At 32.8% G+C, this 16326-nt stretch overlaps 3 protein-coding genes across 3 annotated transcripts; 2 read left to right on the top strand and 1 right to left on the bottom strand.

Moving 5' to 3' along the window:
* Positions 1-123: 123 nt before the first annotated feature.
* LOC126777910 (uncharacterized) lies at positions 124-3462 on the top strand. Its single transcript, XM_050501217.1, has 5 exons — positions 124-283; positions 405-580; positions 1387-1568; positions 2375-2780; positions 3292-3462. The coding sequence occupies exons 1-5, from the start codon at positions 192-194 to the stop codon at positions 3378-3380; spliced, it is 945 nt and encodes a 314-aa protein (XP_050357174.1). The 5' UTR covers positions 124-191; the 3' UTR covers positions 3381-3462.
* Positions 3463-4581: 1119 nt separating this feature from the next.
* LOC126777923 (protein lethal(2)essential for life-like) lies at positions 4582-5386 on the bottom strand. The gene has a single exon (XM_050501239.1). It carries the CDS (start codon positions 5304-5306, stop codon positions 4716-4718), a length of 591 nt encoding a protein of 196 aa, XP_050357196.1. The 5' UTR covers positions 5307-5386; the 3' UTR covers positions 4582-4715.
* A 2034-nt stretch (positions 5387-7420) lies between these two features.
* LOC126777927 (protein lethal(2)essential for life-like) lies at positions 7421-8198 on the top strand. The gene has a single exon (XM_050501244.1). It carries the CDS (start codon positions 7527-7529, stop codon positions 8064-8066), a length of 540 nt encoding a protein of 179 aa, XP_050357201.1. The 5' UTR covers positions 7421-7526; the 3' UTR covers positions 8067-8198.
* Positions 8199-16326: the final 8128 nt, after the last annotated feature.

Here is a 16326-nt window from a genome sequence, read left to right as displayed (position 1 = left end):
TAACTAATTAACTAATAAGGGTGTTGTGAACTGTTGTGTTGATGTGATGTGTAATGCAGAATGTTTTTTTTGATCTGGCAATAGATACATTTTTTCATATTTCATTTCAATAATAAATAAATATTTAACAAATTTTGCTTCTGTTAAGATAATATTGTTATAATTGTTACAACCACTTAACTTACTTAAATATGGTAAACTATTGCTGTATCCAAGGTTGTAACCGCAATAGCCGAGCTAATAAACACCTCAATTTTTATAGTTTACCAAAAGAAAAATACCGGTAAGTTATATTTATTATACGCAGCATTAATTTGAAATTAAGTAAATATGATAATAAGGTGATTCGGAAATTTATAAATTAAAGTTTTATTGTTGTATTAACAATATTTTATTATTATAAGTCAGAAACAATGGCTAAAACTAGCTGGCAGGGACGATTTGCTGGATCAAGATCTGGAAAGGCTTCGGAAGTCACTTAGGTTCTGTTCTCGTCACTTTCAACCTAACTGTATCAAAAATAGATTCCTAAGTAATGATGCTATGCCTAGCAAAAGTCTTCCAGGATCAATGAGTGGAGGCTAGTACTTTTTATTTTATTTAACTTTAATTTTATACATTTTTATTTAGATGTACTGTACAGTGGTTAATGTTATCTATATTATTGAAAGATTTTTTTTTTGTAGAATAGACACTCACCTTCCGAATCGGAACACAATAATATTAAGTACTGCTCTTTTACAGCAAAATAGATGTGGGTGGTAATTACGCATACTAGCTTATACCACTAAGTACAGTACAGTAACAGTAATGTCCCACTGCTGGGCCTCCTTAAAAGGTTCCAATGCCAATTGGTAGAATACACATGTGGTATAATTTCAATGAAATTAGATACATGCAGGTTTTCTCACGATGTTTTCCTTCACTGTCAAGTACGAGATGAATTATAAATACAAATTAAACACATGAAAATTCAGTAGGTCTTGCCCGAGCTTGAACCCACTACCATCGGTTAAGATTCACGCACTCTAACCACTAGGCCATCTCGGCTTTTTTTTACTACCAAGTAAAAATATATTAATACCTCCTTAATAGAATTGTCTTTATATCAAAGCTTAAATTAAAAGTTAATTGTTATTCATTTAAAAAAAATATGCTTTGAAAAAAATTCCCTAATTGGTAATTTAATACAATGCTATGTAATTAAAAAATGTGTATGTTTTATTCTACATAATTAGAGTACACTTTCCAATATATTATAAAATAAAAGTAAAACTAAATTATTTACTTTATTCATTTTTTTTAAATTTTTGTATATGAGAGTTAACTTATCTTTAAAATAACCTGTAACCTTTTCAAGACATTAAATTAATAAGAATATTTCAGAAGAAACAGATACGGAACCAGAGAAGCATGAAGGTGTTGTATGTGATAGCTGCTCGGAGCCTATTTGTGGGTTTCGCTACAAATGTGTTACATGTGACAACTATGATCTGTGTCAGAAGTGTGAAATGCTTGGGTCACATCCGCAGCATTATATGTTAAGAATACCGAAGTCAATTAAATTTGTAAGTTGTATAATAAATATATAGTTATAAAGTCATTTTTTGATTATAGGTAGTATAGTGATCATGTAATTGAATGAAACTGGAGAGTATGTAAAGTATATCCAAGCCTTCTCTCCGTTTAAGGAGAGGGTTAGGAGCTTATTCCATCATGTTGCTTTAATGTGGAATGTAGAAAACACAATATTTTCCTTCACCGCAGAGCACCAGATGAATTATTAATACAAATTGAGCTCATGAAAATCCAGTGCTACTTGTCTGGATTTGAACCCACAACCTTTTGTTTTTTTAGGTCAGGTTAATATTGAATCGAGTACCTACTTACCTGATGTATATATTTTAATAGTAAATTTTTAAAGTATCTCACTTTAAACAAAAAGCTTTTTTTTTTATATAGAATAGGAAGGCGGACGAGCATAAGGGCCACCTGATGCTAAGTGGTCACCAAACGCCCTTAGACATTGGCATTGTAAGAAATGTTAACCATCGCTTACATCACCAATGCGCCACCAACCTTGGGAACTAAGATGTTATGTCCCTTGTGCCTGTAATTACACTGCCTTACTCACCCTTCAAACCGGAACACAACAATACCAAGTACTACTGTTTTGCGGTAGAATATCTGATGAGTGGGTGGTACCTACCCAGACGAGTTTACACAAAGCTCTACCACCAGTAGCTTAAATAGCTTGAATCAGTGTTGCTTATTTATTATGTTTGAAATTTCCAAAAAAATTGTGATAGTTTTCAATGATAAGTGTAGCACATTTTATGTTTGCTTAATCATATAGTATTGTTTTTTTTTCTAGCAAGTGGCAGACGACCTTCTAAGTAAATGGAGAGAATTTTTCAAAGCGGAGCATGTCATACCGGACTCTAATACACATGAATTATCCAGCGATGATGAACCAGTTACGAAATACATCCGAGTAAGGAACTATGACAGTGGAATCGATTTATCTGAAGATGTAAAGAGAGATATAAGATGTGAAATTGATCGAGCCCTTAAATCGATTGAGGAAAAGAAAACTCAAAAGGCGACGGCTGCTCCTGAAGAGGTTCCCAGCAAAAAAATGAAATTAGATAGCGAAAAGACTATTGAAGTAGCAAAACCTGTATCAAGTACTCCAGAGTTAGCCTTTGCAGATGTTAATGATTATGATCAGAATGACGTCAAGACTGAGGAGACTTCATCAGTTGCTTTAGTGGGGCAAGGTACTAGAACAGAAACAGTTGCTTTGTAATATTTTTACAAGTATAGAAGAATCTTATATCTGCACAACAAACAACATTTTACTTAGTATTACTTGATTCACTGGCGAATAAGGCATATCTTGCAGGCATTTGCATACCAATTTTTCATTTTCCAACAGAGTCCATGACTTTTTAGTTAAAGTAAAGTACAGCTGTAATTTTCCCGCTGCTGAACTAAAGTCTCTCTTTCTTTTCGAGGAGAAGTTGTAGAGCTAACTCCACCACATTGCTCCAATGCCGGTTGGTGGATATACATGTGGAAGATTTTCATCCGACACATTTTTCATGCAGTTTTCCTCACAATGTTTGCCTTTATCGCTGAGCATGAGCTGAACTATAAATACAACTTAAGTATATGAAAATTCAGTGGTGCTTGCTTGGGTTTGAACCTGCTATCTTTGGTTAAGATTAACATGTTTTTACTACTGGACAATCTCAACTTTTAATTACAGATGAATTATTTTTATTACAGGTCAAACACAACCACTGTACTACATGAAATTGAGTGGAGATTTGTCCGACTTAATGATGGAGTTAACTGAGACCAATAAAGATGAATAATGAATATATTTAATTAAGAATAATGTATATTTTAAACTTTAATAAATTTTACTTCTATGTAAAATAGTTATTAAATAAACATTACCCGCTCAAAATATGGTGTTTTCTTGTTTACTGATTCATAATATAAAAATTATATTAACCACAGTTTACATTAATTAATAGTTCATAATTATTTATTCGTGACAGAAGCCTCTGCATCTAAAATATGAAAGCAGGACAAATAAATTAATTAATATAATTTTAATAAATTAAAATGCATAAGTTCGTTATTTATTTTCGTTTATTTAGTCTAATATTTAATAACTGTAAAAGTAAATTCGCATACACAATGGAAGCAGAGTTCTCCAATTTCGCTTATATATGTTAATATGTTATGCTGCCTCGTTTGCCGAGTGGCTAGATGTAAGGCCGCAGATCCGGAGGTTCTGGGTTCAATTCCAGAAAATTCTCCAAGTCAGAAAATTCTCAGTAGCAGCCCGGAGTCTGGAAATTGGAAGGATATACACTCCCGTGCTTCGGAAAGCACGTAAAGTTGTTGGTCCTGCGTCTGAACTCTTTCCGGTCATTTCGGATTGCCGTCCCATCGGATTATGAGAGTTAGGAAATAAAGAGTGCACCTGTGTTTGTTGTACTATAATGTCTCCTGCGCAGTTGGCTATTCTCCCTTGAGATTGGCCGCCGTGGCCGTAATCGGTCTAGAGGACATTATTATTATTATGCTGTTAATATAACAGCATTAGTAAGCTAGGTATTATTTCTAAAATATTTCTGAACGTAAGCACAAGTAGAGATATTAATATTCTATAAAATGTCTCACAAGGAAGTGGCTTCTCATTTATATAAATAGTATATCTACCGACATTAAGTAAGGATAATTTTTTGGCGTTTATTTTGTATAGCTACAGATAGCATCCCCATCTGGGTAGGCCACAACGCCTTACCACCAAGTAAAACAATTTTGTTTATGAAAGAAACAGTTTTTATTCATTTAAATGCAATTACTTGCAAGTCATTACTTTTATTTTAGTTATATGCAAATATATTGCGATGTACATATAAAAAAATAACTTACTGCATCGCAGGTAACAAATAACACACAATATAAATACGATGGTTGTATCGTAAAAAATTGATAAACTTATTGTCAAAAGGTCTAAATAATAGAACGTGAAAGAAAAAAAAATTACACAGCTAAAACTTTATTAATCAGTCTTACGAGTATTACATAGTAAACGCATATATTATGACATAGTACTCACGTGAACACATTATTGAAAATAATATAAAATGTAGTAAATATTTTATATGAAAATACTACGAAAAAACTAAAAATTAGTGTTTACATTTATCTTCAGCGGAACATGAACCGGCTTTGGCTTCCTTGGCTTCTTTACGAACAGGACCCGTCTGTGTTATCGGTACCACTCTCTCCCCTTTAGCATCAACTTCCTTTCTTGGTGCCGAGATAGTTAAAATACCATCGCTGGAAAGTTTAGATACCACATTGTCAGATTCTGTGCCTTCAGGCAAAGCATATCTTCTTACAAACTGTCGGGACACGAATCCGTGCTGGTCCTTCTTTTCTTCATGCTTAGCTTCAATGACGACGTATCCATCGGCTGTCTTGACAGTAATCTCATTTGGTGAGAAATGCTGAACATCCAAGTTAATTGTAAACATATCCTTTTCGGTCTTGATAGTAGATCCCAAGTCGTGGGTGAACGATTCCAGGTATCTCCAAGGTCGGAAGTAATCTCTCATCATCCATGGTGACATCATTGAGGTGAGCAAGTCATCAGATGTTAAAGCCAGTCCGAAGTCCTGATCAAAAAGGTTGCTTCCTTGTTTTTGTGGACATTCTTCTTCGCCATGAGCGACGGCAAAAATTATCGCCAAGAATGTTAAATATAATATTTTACTCATATTTACTTTTATATATTGTTTATTTCTTCAGCACAACTTTATTCAAAATTAATTCTTTGTCAAAATTCTCGGCTCTTGACTTTACGAATTCACAGAAAATACTCGCCCGTTGAAAAGCGCAGCTTGGTTTATATACTTGTTCCGCCATCTAGCGGCTAGTAGAATTTTCTCGACAAACTGACGTGGCGCTTATCGCTTATTCCAAGCGGTCCACGTATATTTTAATTATCAGGTAAACTTTTATATATCCGATAAGATAATTAAAATTACTTTTTAACGATTCTTATAAATTTTTATTTAGCATGTCCATTTAGCTATCATTTAATAAGAGACATCTAGTGCGAAATAGGCTGTGCAGTTGTGCAAGCTTATGTCACTGACCTTACTTAATATAAATAGATATATCATACAACATTATGGTAGGTATAAGTCCGATCAATATATTCCAGACTGTTCCAGGCTGAGATAGAACAATATATAAAACAATATAATAATATAAAACAATACCTACTGCGATTAACTTATTGTTCCTATGGTGATAAATAAATTTTAATAATTACAGTTGAATTGAATGAATTTATTTAAAATAATACTTTTAAACTATTAAAATAATAATACTTTATTTGAAATTAAAATATTATTATGTGTGTTGGAAATTCTTCAGCTTCAGGGACTCTAACCCTTTTTTTACGCTCGAAAAACGCATTTGCGTTTCCCCCACGGGAACAGTGAGTGGTATGTGGTGCTAGCCGATGTCCAAGCCACCGGTTGCACCCCGAACATCGGAATACCCACTACAAACCAGCTGTAAATCAGGATCTCTAACCATGACTTAAGGTGGTTTAATAACACTTAGGGTTCCTAATAAGGGCGAACGGAGCTGCCCAGTCTACCTTACTACTCTTAATATAAGTATATGATAATATATAAATTGGTATCTACATTACATAAATTTGTCAGTACGCCAAAGGGCTGTGTATATTAAGAAATATCGAAGACTAGAGACTTACGATTAGTTTGATAATAATGCAGTCGATCATTATTGGTTCTTCTTTATCACTACTTATCAATATAAATGGGCCCTAAATGTTAGGAATGTTACATGGATTTTTAACAAAATAATTAAAAAACGCATATTTAATAAAAAAGATGCGGGCGCGCATTAAAGACAAAATATAAGTAGAGTAGACCTTAGATCGCTTGATGCGATACAGAAATTTTTTTTTATAATTAAATATGCGGACTGGCAACTCACTGGTAAATGGTCCCCATCGCCCATAAACATTAGCGCTGTAAAAAATAATAACTATTCCTTATATCGTCAATATGCCTTCTTGGTAACTAAGATGTAATGCCCCTTGTGTTTGTAGTTACACTGGCTCACTCACCCTCTAAACCGAAACACAACTATACTAAGTATTGGCATTTGTCGGTAGAATATGTAACGAGCGGGTGTTACCCAGACAGCCTTGGACAAAGGCCTACCACTAATATAATATGTAGGGTATTTTAGTCAAAACTAAACTAATATTATGTATGCATTAGTGAATATCATGAAATTTTTGCCTACACGTTGTCAGCGGTACGAATGGAGAATGGATGAACCACATTACTTTATATTATTTGCTTAAATCGATTTATTTAAAGCAATATATAAGTACTTAAAATCTTTATTGTATCGTGCGAACGAACGGGAAGTCGTTCCGATTTTATGATATGTTATTTAATGTGTTTTTAAACATTGTTTTCATTATTTAAAAATGTTATAAAACTTATCATTATAGACGATACCTAATATAAAACATTAAAATTTTTCATTTTATGTAGTTTGTTACGTGACCTACATATGTATCTACTGGATATACAATAAAAAAAACGATTTCTTAATAAATCTATCTATTAATATATTTAAAATTAATCGATAATTTACTTGTGGCCTATAAAATTTCTGGCACTTAGCCTAGATATTTCGAGAAACGACGAGAAATCACTAGCATTGCGCAGACTCGGTCGTGGAGTTTCAATACACAATACAGTGTAGTCGATTGTTCTAGTCGTCACTAGATGTCGTTCCCGTTACGATATATAAACCGCGCCGGCCGGCGACCAGACAGTCAATACAGCGCGTAACCCGTAAAAGAATTTGCGAACTCAATAGTTATTATATATTTCAATTATTATTTCTACGATCTATTAATTTCATTGAAAAAAAAAAACAAAATGTCTCTCCCACCTTTCCTACTCAACTACGACTTCCCACATCCTCACCGGATCGTTGATCAGGATTTCGGTTTGGCCTTAACTCCAGATGACTTACTAATGGCCGCCGTCGCACCCTTACTCTCCCGTGATTACTACAGGCCTTGGCGTCAACAAACGCCCACTAATAGAGACGTCGGTTCCACCATTAGAAGCGATAAGGATAAATTCCAAGTTAATCTAGATGTGCAGCACTTCGCACCTGAGGATATTACGGTGAAGACGGCCGATGGGTATATTGTAATCGAAGGAAAACACGAGGAGAGAAAAGATGAACATGGGTTTATTTCTCGACAATTCACACGAAAGTACGTGCTTCCTGAAGGCTGTGATCCAGAGACGGTAGAATCAAGGCTGTCTTCGGATGGTGTGCTCACTGTGACCGCGCCAAGAAAACCAGCGGCATCGAATAATGAACGCATTATACCCATTGCTCAAACTGGTCCTGTCAGAAAGGAGATCAAGGATCAAGATTCTCAAGCCAGTGCTAACGGAGAATAAATTACATAAAAATTATGACATAGTCTTATGTAGTATTGATATTTCTATGTTATTTAGATAATTATTATTGTGAATAATTTGAAGCTTTAATTATTTATTAAAATCTAAAAATATTTCTTTTAATGATATTTTTAAGTGATAATGTAATAAATTTTAATTTAATGGACTATCTTTCTTTAAATTATTGCATCAAAAAGGAATAAATAAATAACGAGTAGACTGGATTTATATGATTTTTTTTAAGAATTATTGTGCTATTTTAGTTTAAAACTATTAATTGCTATTAATCGTGTTTTAATAGCAATTGTAATAAAACGTTGTAGCAAAGGGCTTCTAAAATTATAATAAACTTGCTTACATTTAAATAAACAACTTGTTTAATATTTTTTTCACGTCTGTAATATAATAAATAAATATTTCAAAATTTCAAGATATAATTTTAATATAAAGCTACCAACGATTGGGAATGTAGACTCTACCGAGAAAAAACTCAGTACTCAGTTTCTCATTTTAGAAATAAAAAAAAAATACATATAATAATAAATACAGTGCAACTCGATATAATAAATCGGAAGGGAACAATTAAATATTCATTATATCAAGTAATTCGTTGAACTGAGGTTTGTTATGTTGAGGTTAGGTTGGTCTAAAAATCGTTATAAAGAGGTAAAATAAATAGTTTTATTTACCTCAACATTACGTACTTATTAGATTAAGAGTCATACATTGGTGGGAACTTTATAAAAAGGTTTTGGGGTTGACAAAATTCGTTAATTAAAGGTATATATACTTTTTCTTGATAGTTGAAAATTTGTTATAAAGAGGTTGTTCGCAAAAAATGTTCGTATTGTAAAGTGATATTTTACATTGACTCTTATGGACATATCAAGGGGATTACGAAGAATTTGTTAAATCGAGGAAGTCGTTATATTGAGGTACGTTATATTAAGGTTGCACTGTATAATAAATATTTTTGTACATATCCTGTATGATCAACATAAACTAATTTCATGCTCTTCTTTAATTTATATAATCCTGTACACTATAATAAGCCTTGTTTATTTATTTGCTACTAAACATGATAAACAAATTTACGAAACCCTTTTGCCAAATATAGCAGCTTGTCACCAAGAACTTGCGACGGACTTATACATGGAATCATTTATTTCTAATATTCTTATAAACTTATATTTCACTACACTTGTTAGTATGTGTAAGTAAGTCTAACTTTGCCGCTAATTTTGATACCATTATTGATGCTGGTAACTTAACCATATATAACACTACTCATTTATTTACATAATAATTATTATCAAAATTAAAAATGGCTATTGCACAAATTATGGCAGCGTGTCAAGCAATGAAAAAATTATAGGTGGCGTGATAAACAATTTTCGCATAATTATTTCTAGGTTTCAATTGTAAGCTTGAGCCGGTTGGCGTGGTTGGTAGATACTTGCCTTTTCACGCCGAAGGTTGTGGGTTCGATTCCCACCCAGGACAGACATTTGTGTGCATGAACATGTCTGTTTGTCCTGAATCTGGGTGTAATTATCTATATAAGTATGTATTTACAAAAGAAAAGTATATGTAGTATATCAGTTGTCTGGTTTCCATAGCACAAGCTTTGTACAAGCTTAATTTGGGATCAGATGGCCGTGTATGAAAAATGTTATTATTAGTATTAAGCGGCGCAAATAAAATGAAGACTGTTTTGTCAACGAACAAACGGTCGATCATTTCATTTTCCACGGGGCTCTTTAACACTAATTCTCTGATATGACGGAACTGTGGTACTCCGCTGGTGATACAAAGCAAAATCGCCATGCTGGGGATTGACGTTCGCTGCGACCTTAGTCCAAGGGATTACGTCGAGGCTGTTATAAAAACAGCTTCACGGAAACTCGGAGTTCTGAACAAGGTGCGGCGTTTTTTCACGCCACAACAACCGTGCCTGCTGTACAAAACACAGGTACGGTCTTGCGTGGAATATTGCTCACACCTTTGGAATGGCTCCACTAAGTACCTTTTGGAGGCCTTGGACCGGTTGCAGCGACGTGCAGTGCGTATTATTGGCGACGTAAAGGTCACAAACACCCTTGAACCTTTACAATTGCGTCGTGAGATAGCAGCACTGAGCGCTTTCTATCGACTGTATCACGGCGAGTGCTCTGAGGAATTATTCTCTCTAATTCCTACTTCCCCCTTCTTTCTTAAGTCCACGCGAGCTGGTTCTCGATGTCACCGCCTAACTGTGACATCAATTCCATTGCGAACAAAGAAATTTGGCAACTCTTTCTTTCTTTGTCGCACTTCCAAAAAATGGAATTCCTTACCAGCTCACGTGTTCCCCTCCTCTTACAACCCGGGTTCCTTCAAACGAGGCGTGAAGAGGCATCTTGCGGGCCGGCAAGGCGAAGGCGGCTAGTGCAGAACGTTTTTCCCGTCTGTACTGGCCGACGTCGCGTTTGGACTCTACTACCACTTACCATCAGGTGGAGTAGAGTCATTTGCCCTCCCGGCGAATAAAAAAAAAAAACTTTAAGTGTCAACGCAAGCAGCGTCCCACATCAGGGCTCGTCTTCGTTCCCAGGAATCCCAAGGAACCTGTGTCAGTGTTCAATAAGAACAGCAACGTATACTACCGCTCAAAAGTATTTGGCCACCTGTATTTTCTTTAAGTTACAAACAATACATTTTAAAGAAATTTATTAGGTTTTAATTGTTTGTATAACACCGCAAAATACTTATAATAAAAACAATAACCAATTTAATTGGTCCGGGATTTATATTTCAACAGGATAATGATCCGAAACACACGTCAAGACTATGCCAGGACTTTTTAAAAGGAAAAGAACAAGAACAGGTGTTGAAACTCATGATACGGACTCCACAGTCCCCAGACTTAAGCCCTATAGAACTATTGTTTGATCAGCTGGATAGGCAGGTGCGGAAACGTTGTCCTACATCTCAGGAAGACTTGTGGAGTAAACTGCAAGACGAATGGCAGAAGATAACTGAGACAACATTGCAAAAATTAGTAGCTAGGTTGCCGAAGCTTTTTGTGAGGCTGTCATTAAAAATAAAGGCACATAGATGAGTCCAAAATTTAAAAACTTTATTATTATTATGTTTGAAAATGGCTAATAAACAGTTAAAATTATTATGAGGTAGTTTCATTTAATCAGACTTTTACAAAATGTATTTTAGTAGGTATGTTATGTTATGTGGTAAAAAGATTTATGTAAAGGGGTGGGCTCTTTACACAAAATGTTGTAATTTATTCGAAATATATTAATTTAATTTAAAATTATAAAATAAAACACCACACGTTTCTAAATATTGGTATATTTTCAAAAATATCGTATTACATGACTTGCATTATCTATTTACAAAAATAAAAACATAATAAAATTAATATTATCAGGTGTTTAATAATAATTTCCAATGCTTAGGTAGAAAAAATTTATAAGATCGCTACAGTAGAGGGGTTTGCGCGTGATACATACTGCTTAATTTATATAATATTTACATAATAAGCTTGCAAGCGCTTCGACATTTACTTGATATATACCACATATAAAAAATTTCATACAATTTATCATCGTTATAACTCTGCTTATGTAGCAAAAATACGTTACAAAAAACTTAAACATTCCATACGAAGTGCGTACATATTATTAATAATACATAATATATATTACTTTCAGCTTAATTATAATGCCATATTTACTCTTAAAAATATTTAAATCACAGTCAAAAATCCAGGAGGGTTTTTAATAATGGCACAGCTACACTAAGACGACTATTATGACTCATTTAAATAATTGTAATAAATATTAAAATGTCAAGTCTCGCTGTGACAACCGCCCTGAAATAATATGTAAACCGGAAATGGAAACAGTTAACAAATCACTTGAAAGACTCAACGACATCGCCTTCAGCAATAAAGTATGCGAACAAAAATATAAAATCATCGCTTCTTTTACAAAAACAATAATAAATATGACATATTATCCGTTGAGACAGAATATATTTTATTAATAAGAAATAATACTGATTATCAAGCCTAGACTTGCTCTTAAATTAATTCTGTAAAATGACTTTGCATTGGCCATGAATTGAAAACCAAACTTGAATAGTCTTTATTGATGCTTTGTAAAAAATAACTCTTTAAGGCTTATAATGTAAGTATTTTGAAGAGTAAACACAGCGAGTTGTTTCTTATAAATAGGCTGAAGATAAGCGTTATATAAACGTGACCTGCTGCTTAAATGGTCAAAATATTTTTTTGAGTTGAAAGTAAACAACATTTTAGTAATTTGCGAAATCATTTAAGAAATTTGTGCTAAAACGGTAATATTACACAAAAGGACATAATATGTTATATAAAACAACCAACATCTCGGTTCATTGTTTCTATACTGAAAACTAAGGTTTATTGATGTTGGCCCCTTTAGCGCCAGATCACATAAAAGACCGATCAGGTATTACGTAAGAGCAAATATTTGGTTCGCCTAATATTTTTTTAACGGATAGAAATTTTCGACAATCTTTATATATAATTTTTCTTTGTCCTGTTTGCTTGCGTCCTCTGCATTCCAACTCAAAAAATATTAATATAAGATAATTTTATTTGTATTAAATTTTAACATCATATTTTATTTTCATTCATCATTATTTTCTTGAAAAGAAAAAAAAAACGGTAAATTTTGTACCTCGGTTTGACAGTGTCAGGTAATGCAATATCTATAAATATATTTAAAATAAAAATAAAACCCTCTTACGTAATAAATGAACAGCCACCAAGAAATAATAATATTTTCTTGTAATAAACAATTATTAAGGCATGAGCAGAAGACTAGAAATACTTTTCAATACAAAAGCGCATTTCAGATACAAAAGCAGTCAGAACATGAATTTCGCGCTCCATATTGGAATCCAATTTAATGTAAAGAATGTTTAATACCATTCTAGTATGAAAAAAAAACTGTATTATAAAAATAAAACTAAGAAATTTTGAATTTTTTTGTGCGTCTCTTTTTAATAAAAAAAGCACAGCCGCAATTTTTTACAAAAAAAATTATTAAATTCGAAAGTGCATCAAACATTCTTTACAAAGAATCACTTTACCGGACTTTTTCGTAAACTAGCTTATAAACTAACTTTATATAAAAAATCGTAACATCCTACATCTTATACGTAAAAGCTAAAACACACATCAGTCGCTCGGGAGGGTCGCGTGCTATTCCTTTACAAATAAAAAAAAAATACTAAATCATACTGAACACATTCGTTTAGAGATCCTTCGGCGTTACGGTGTGAAAGGAACTCAATTTTTTAAATACATTTACGAGATTTTCTATCAATTATATATTAAATTTCACGTCAAATACATAATAACCGAGCCTCATACAAGGAAATAACACGCGCGCCCCTATATACATTATCTAGGGCTTATCATACATTTCAAGACAGTCTATAGTCGACGTAAGATTTAGACAATAGATAGATAAATATAGACAAAGAAGATATAAAAGAAAAATAGTAACATGTCCCATTCCAGTGAATAATTATTATATTGGCAACAATATTTTATATAAATTTAATCAAACATATTATTTGTATATGATAGGTTAGCAAATAAGATATTTTGAAAATACGACTCATACTAAGAATATATTAAAACAATTTATTGAATACATTGATTTTAATATGTCATATACAAAATCTAAGCTATAGTAAAACGGCTTAAAACACTTGCTGTCCTTTTTATATCTACACAAGAAAAAGAAATAGCTATATTTTCAATACTGACAAATTAGCTTAAGAGATTATATAAAAACGGTAGTTATTAATCATACATATAATAAATTGTATGTATGTTTACGAAAATTAGAAACGACTCTGTGGATTTTAATTCCGTTTTCACCAATAGGCTTGAGTTATTAATAAGTAATGAATATTTTGTGCAAATTAAAACAAAATATACATAAACTACGCCTCATGACAGCTGGTTAAAGTTCTAGAACAATCTAGAACAGACGGAATAGTTCCTCTTAAGCAGTTGTACAACACGATGACGACACATTAAATCTAGCCGTAGATAAATATCGCTATTCTTGCGAGCCGGGTCAGATGACTTGTTAAAACTTATTTAAAATATTATATATAGATGAACAATCGCATTGGAACGGGAAGAGTCAACTGCAAAACTATTTATTATAATACAAACTAATCAATTTATACATTATTTTTTTTTTACATAATATGTCCTTTATAGACAACATCAAAGTACATAAAACGATATTAGTTTTGTATAAGTTACAATTCTCTATCGTCACTGTAAAAGAGCGTATGTAAAAAAATTGTACCTTAGAGAACTTTTTTTTTTCTTTATCTGTTGTACTGTTGTACATATACAGCGATGGTCATTAAGAACGCTCATTTAAAGAAAAATTTTTTTTAAACTAATAATAAACAAATAAGTATAACTAATTGCATGTATATTTTTGTATTTCTCTCGACATCGCAAATATTTTCTTTACTAACGGTACATTCGTTATACATGATTGACTAAAAAATTAATAGATAAATTATACAATAGATCTGAACCTAGCAATACTATTTACTGGCTGGTCACATAATTAAGAACGCAGTTTTTTATTCAAATTTAAATATAGAACACTCTGTGGTTGTAAGTCACTATTCTTGTAATTTTGGCGCCATTTAGTGCTGTAAGTCTTAAAGGTGATTGCTTCATATGGAAACAAAGGGGAAAAATAAAAGTTGTGATAAATTTACAAGGGAAGTAATAATAAAACTTCGCGAGAAGAATTGGTCGTATAAAAAGATAGCCGACCATCTGCAATGCTCAAAAACGATGGTTTACCACGCTGTAAAATATTTTACCACGTATATGTACGTATACTTCAAATGTTCCTCGTGTACCTAAACAGAGAAAGTAATCTCATCGAGGTGATAGACATATCGTTCGTTTGGCAAAACAAAATTCTTTTAAAGGATCTAATGAGCTAAGAAAGGAATATTTTAGTGAAAACAACCCTTCAGCAATCTCGGCACGCACTATTCATATATATAGAATTTGGTAGAAGAAAAGTTGCACGGAAGGATAGCAAGAAAGGCGCCCATGTTGAAACGGTGCCATAGGCAAGCCCAGCTTACATTTGCGAGAAGGTATGAAAACTGGACAGTTAGACAATGGAAAAATGTTCTTTTTTTTGACCAGACAAAAATAAACAGGATATGTTCTGACGGAAAACAATATGTACGATGCCTTTTGAATAAAGCATTCGACTTTACGTACACAAGTGTCATTAAAGCATGGTGGGGGAAATGTGAACATTTGGGGTTGCTTTGCCAGTTTTGCTTGCTTGGCCAGCTAACAGTCCAGACCTAACCCCAATAGAACATCTTTGGTGCGAAGTCGAGAAAATAGTTTCAAATCGACAGTATGGCAAATTAAAGAGAGCTGTAAAACGTTTTCTTAGAAGAATGGAAGGAACTTTATCACTCTAGTCAAGTCAAAAGTTGATAGCGTCAATGCCTCGCCGGTACAAATTACAAAGTACAGTAATTAAAAGCCGTGGACATGCTACTAATTACTAATTTTAGTTTAAAATGTATTAAATTGGTTTTTCTAATATACACATTTCCCATTAATGTGATTTATTTATTCTCAATTTCGTATAAAACAAATCTCGAGCAGTTTAATGAATTGTTCTTAATTATCTGTCCAGTTCCATTACTATTTGAATTTACTATATATAAAAAATAGCCAGCGCTTTTACTCTACATACCAAACATCGTCTGTTCTATTCATGTGTCTATTTCAATACATAACTAGTTACTTCTAAGAATGAACACATAACTACACTTGACACGATTTAATTATATGAATACAATTGTATATAATTAAATGTAATGTTTCATATCAAATTTATTGGAAACTGCGCAGTTGTTGTCAATTGTATGAACGTTTTCATTACATGAATCATGTATTTCCCATCTGCTAATTTATAAGTTTTATAATTACTATACAATAAAATTAACATTTCTATAAAAGATTCAAATTTTGTACATACGACCTTTTACAATAACGATAGCGATTTTAACTCATTAAGTTAGAAGTCCCGAAGCAAAACAACTTCGTTTCAATTCGAGAAACTTCTGGAATGTTGCAATAAATTTTCATTTTGAATTTTCTCATTGTTATATTACAGAATTAAACATTCGCTGA

The sequence above is a fragment of the Nymphalis io genome, chromosome 24, assembly GCF_905147045.1.
Source record: "Nymphalis io chromosome 24, ilAglIoxx1.1, whole genome shotgun sequence".
In the NCBI taxonomy this organism is placed as follows: domain Eukaryota; kingdom Metazoa; phylum Arthropoda; class Insecta; order Lepidoptera; family Nymphalidae; genus Nymphalis; species Nymphalis io.
The sequence above is the reverse complement of the archived record's forward strand: the minus strand, read 5'-3'. Positions and strand labels throughout refer to the sequence as shown.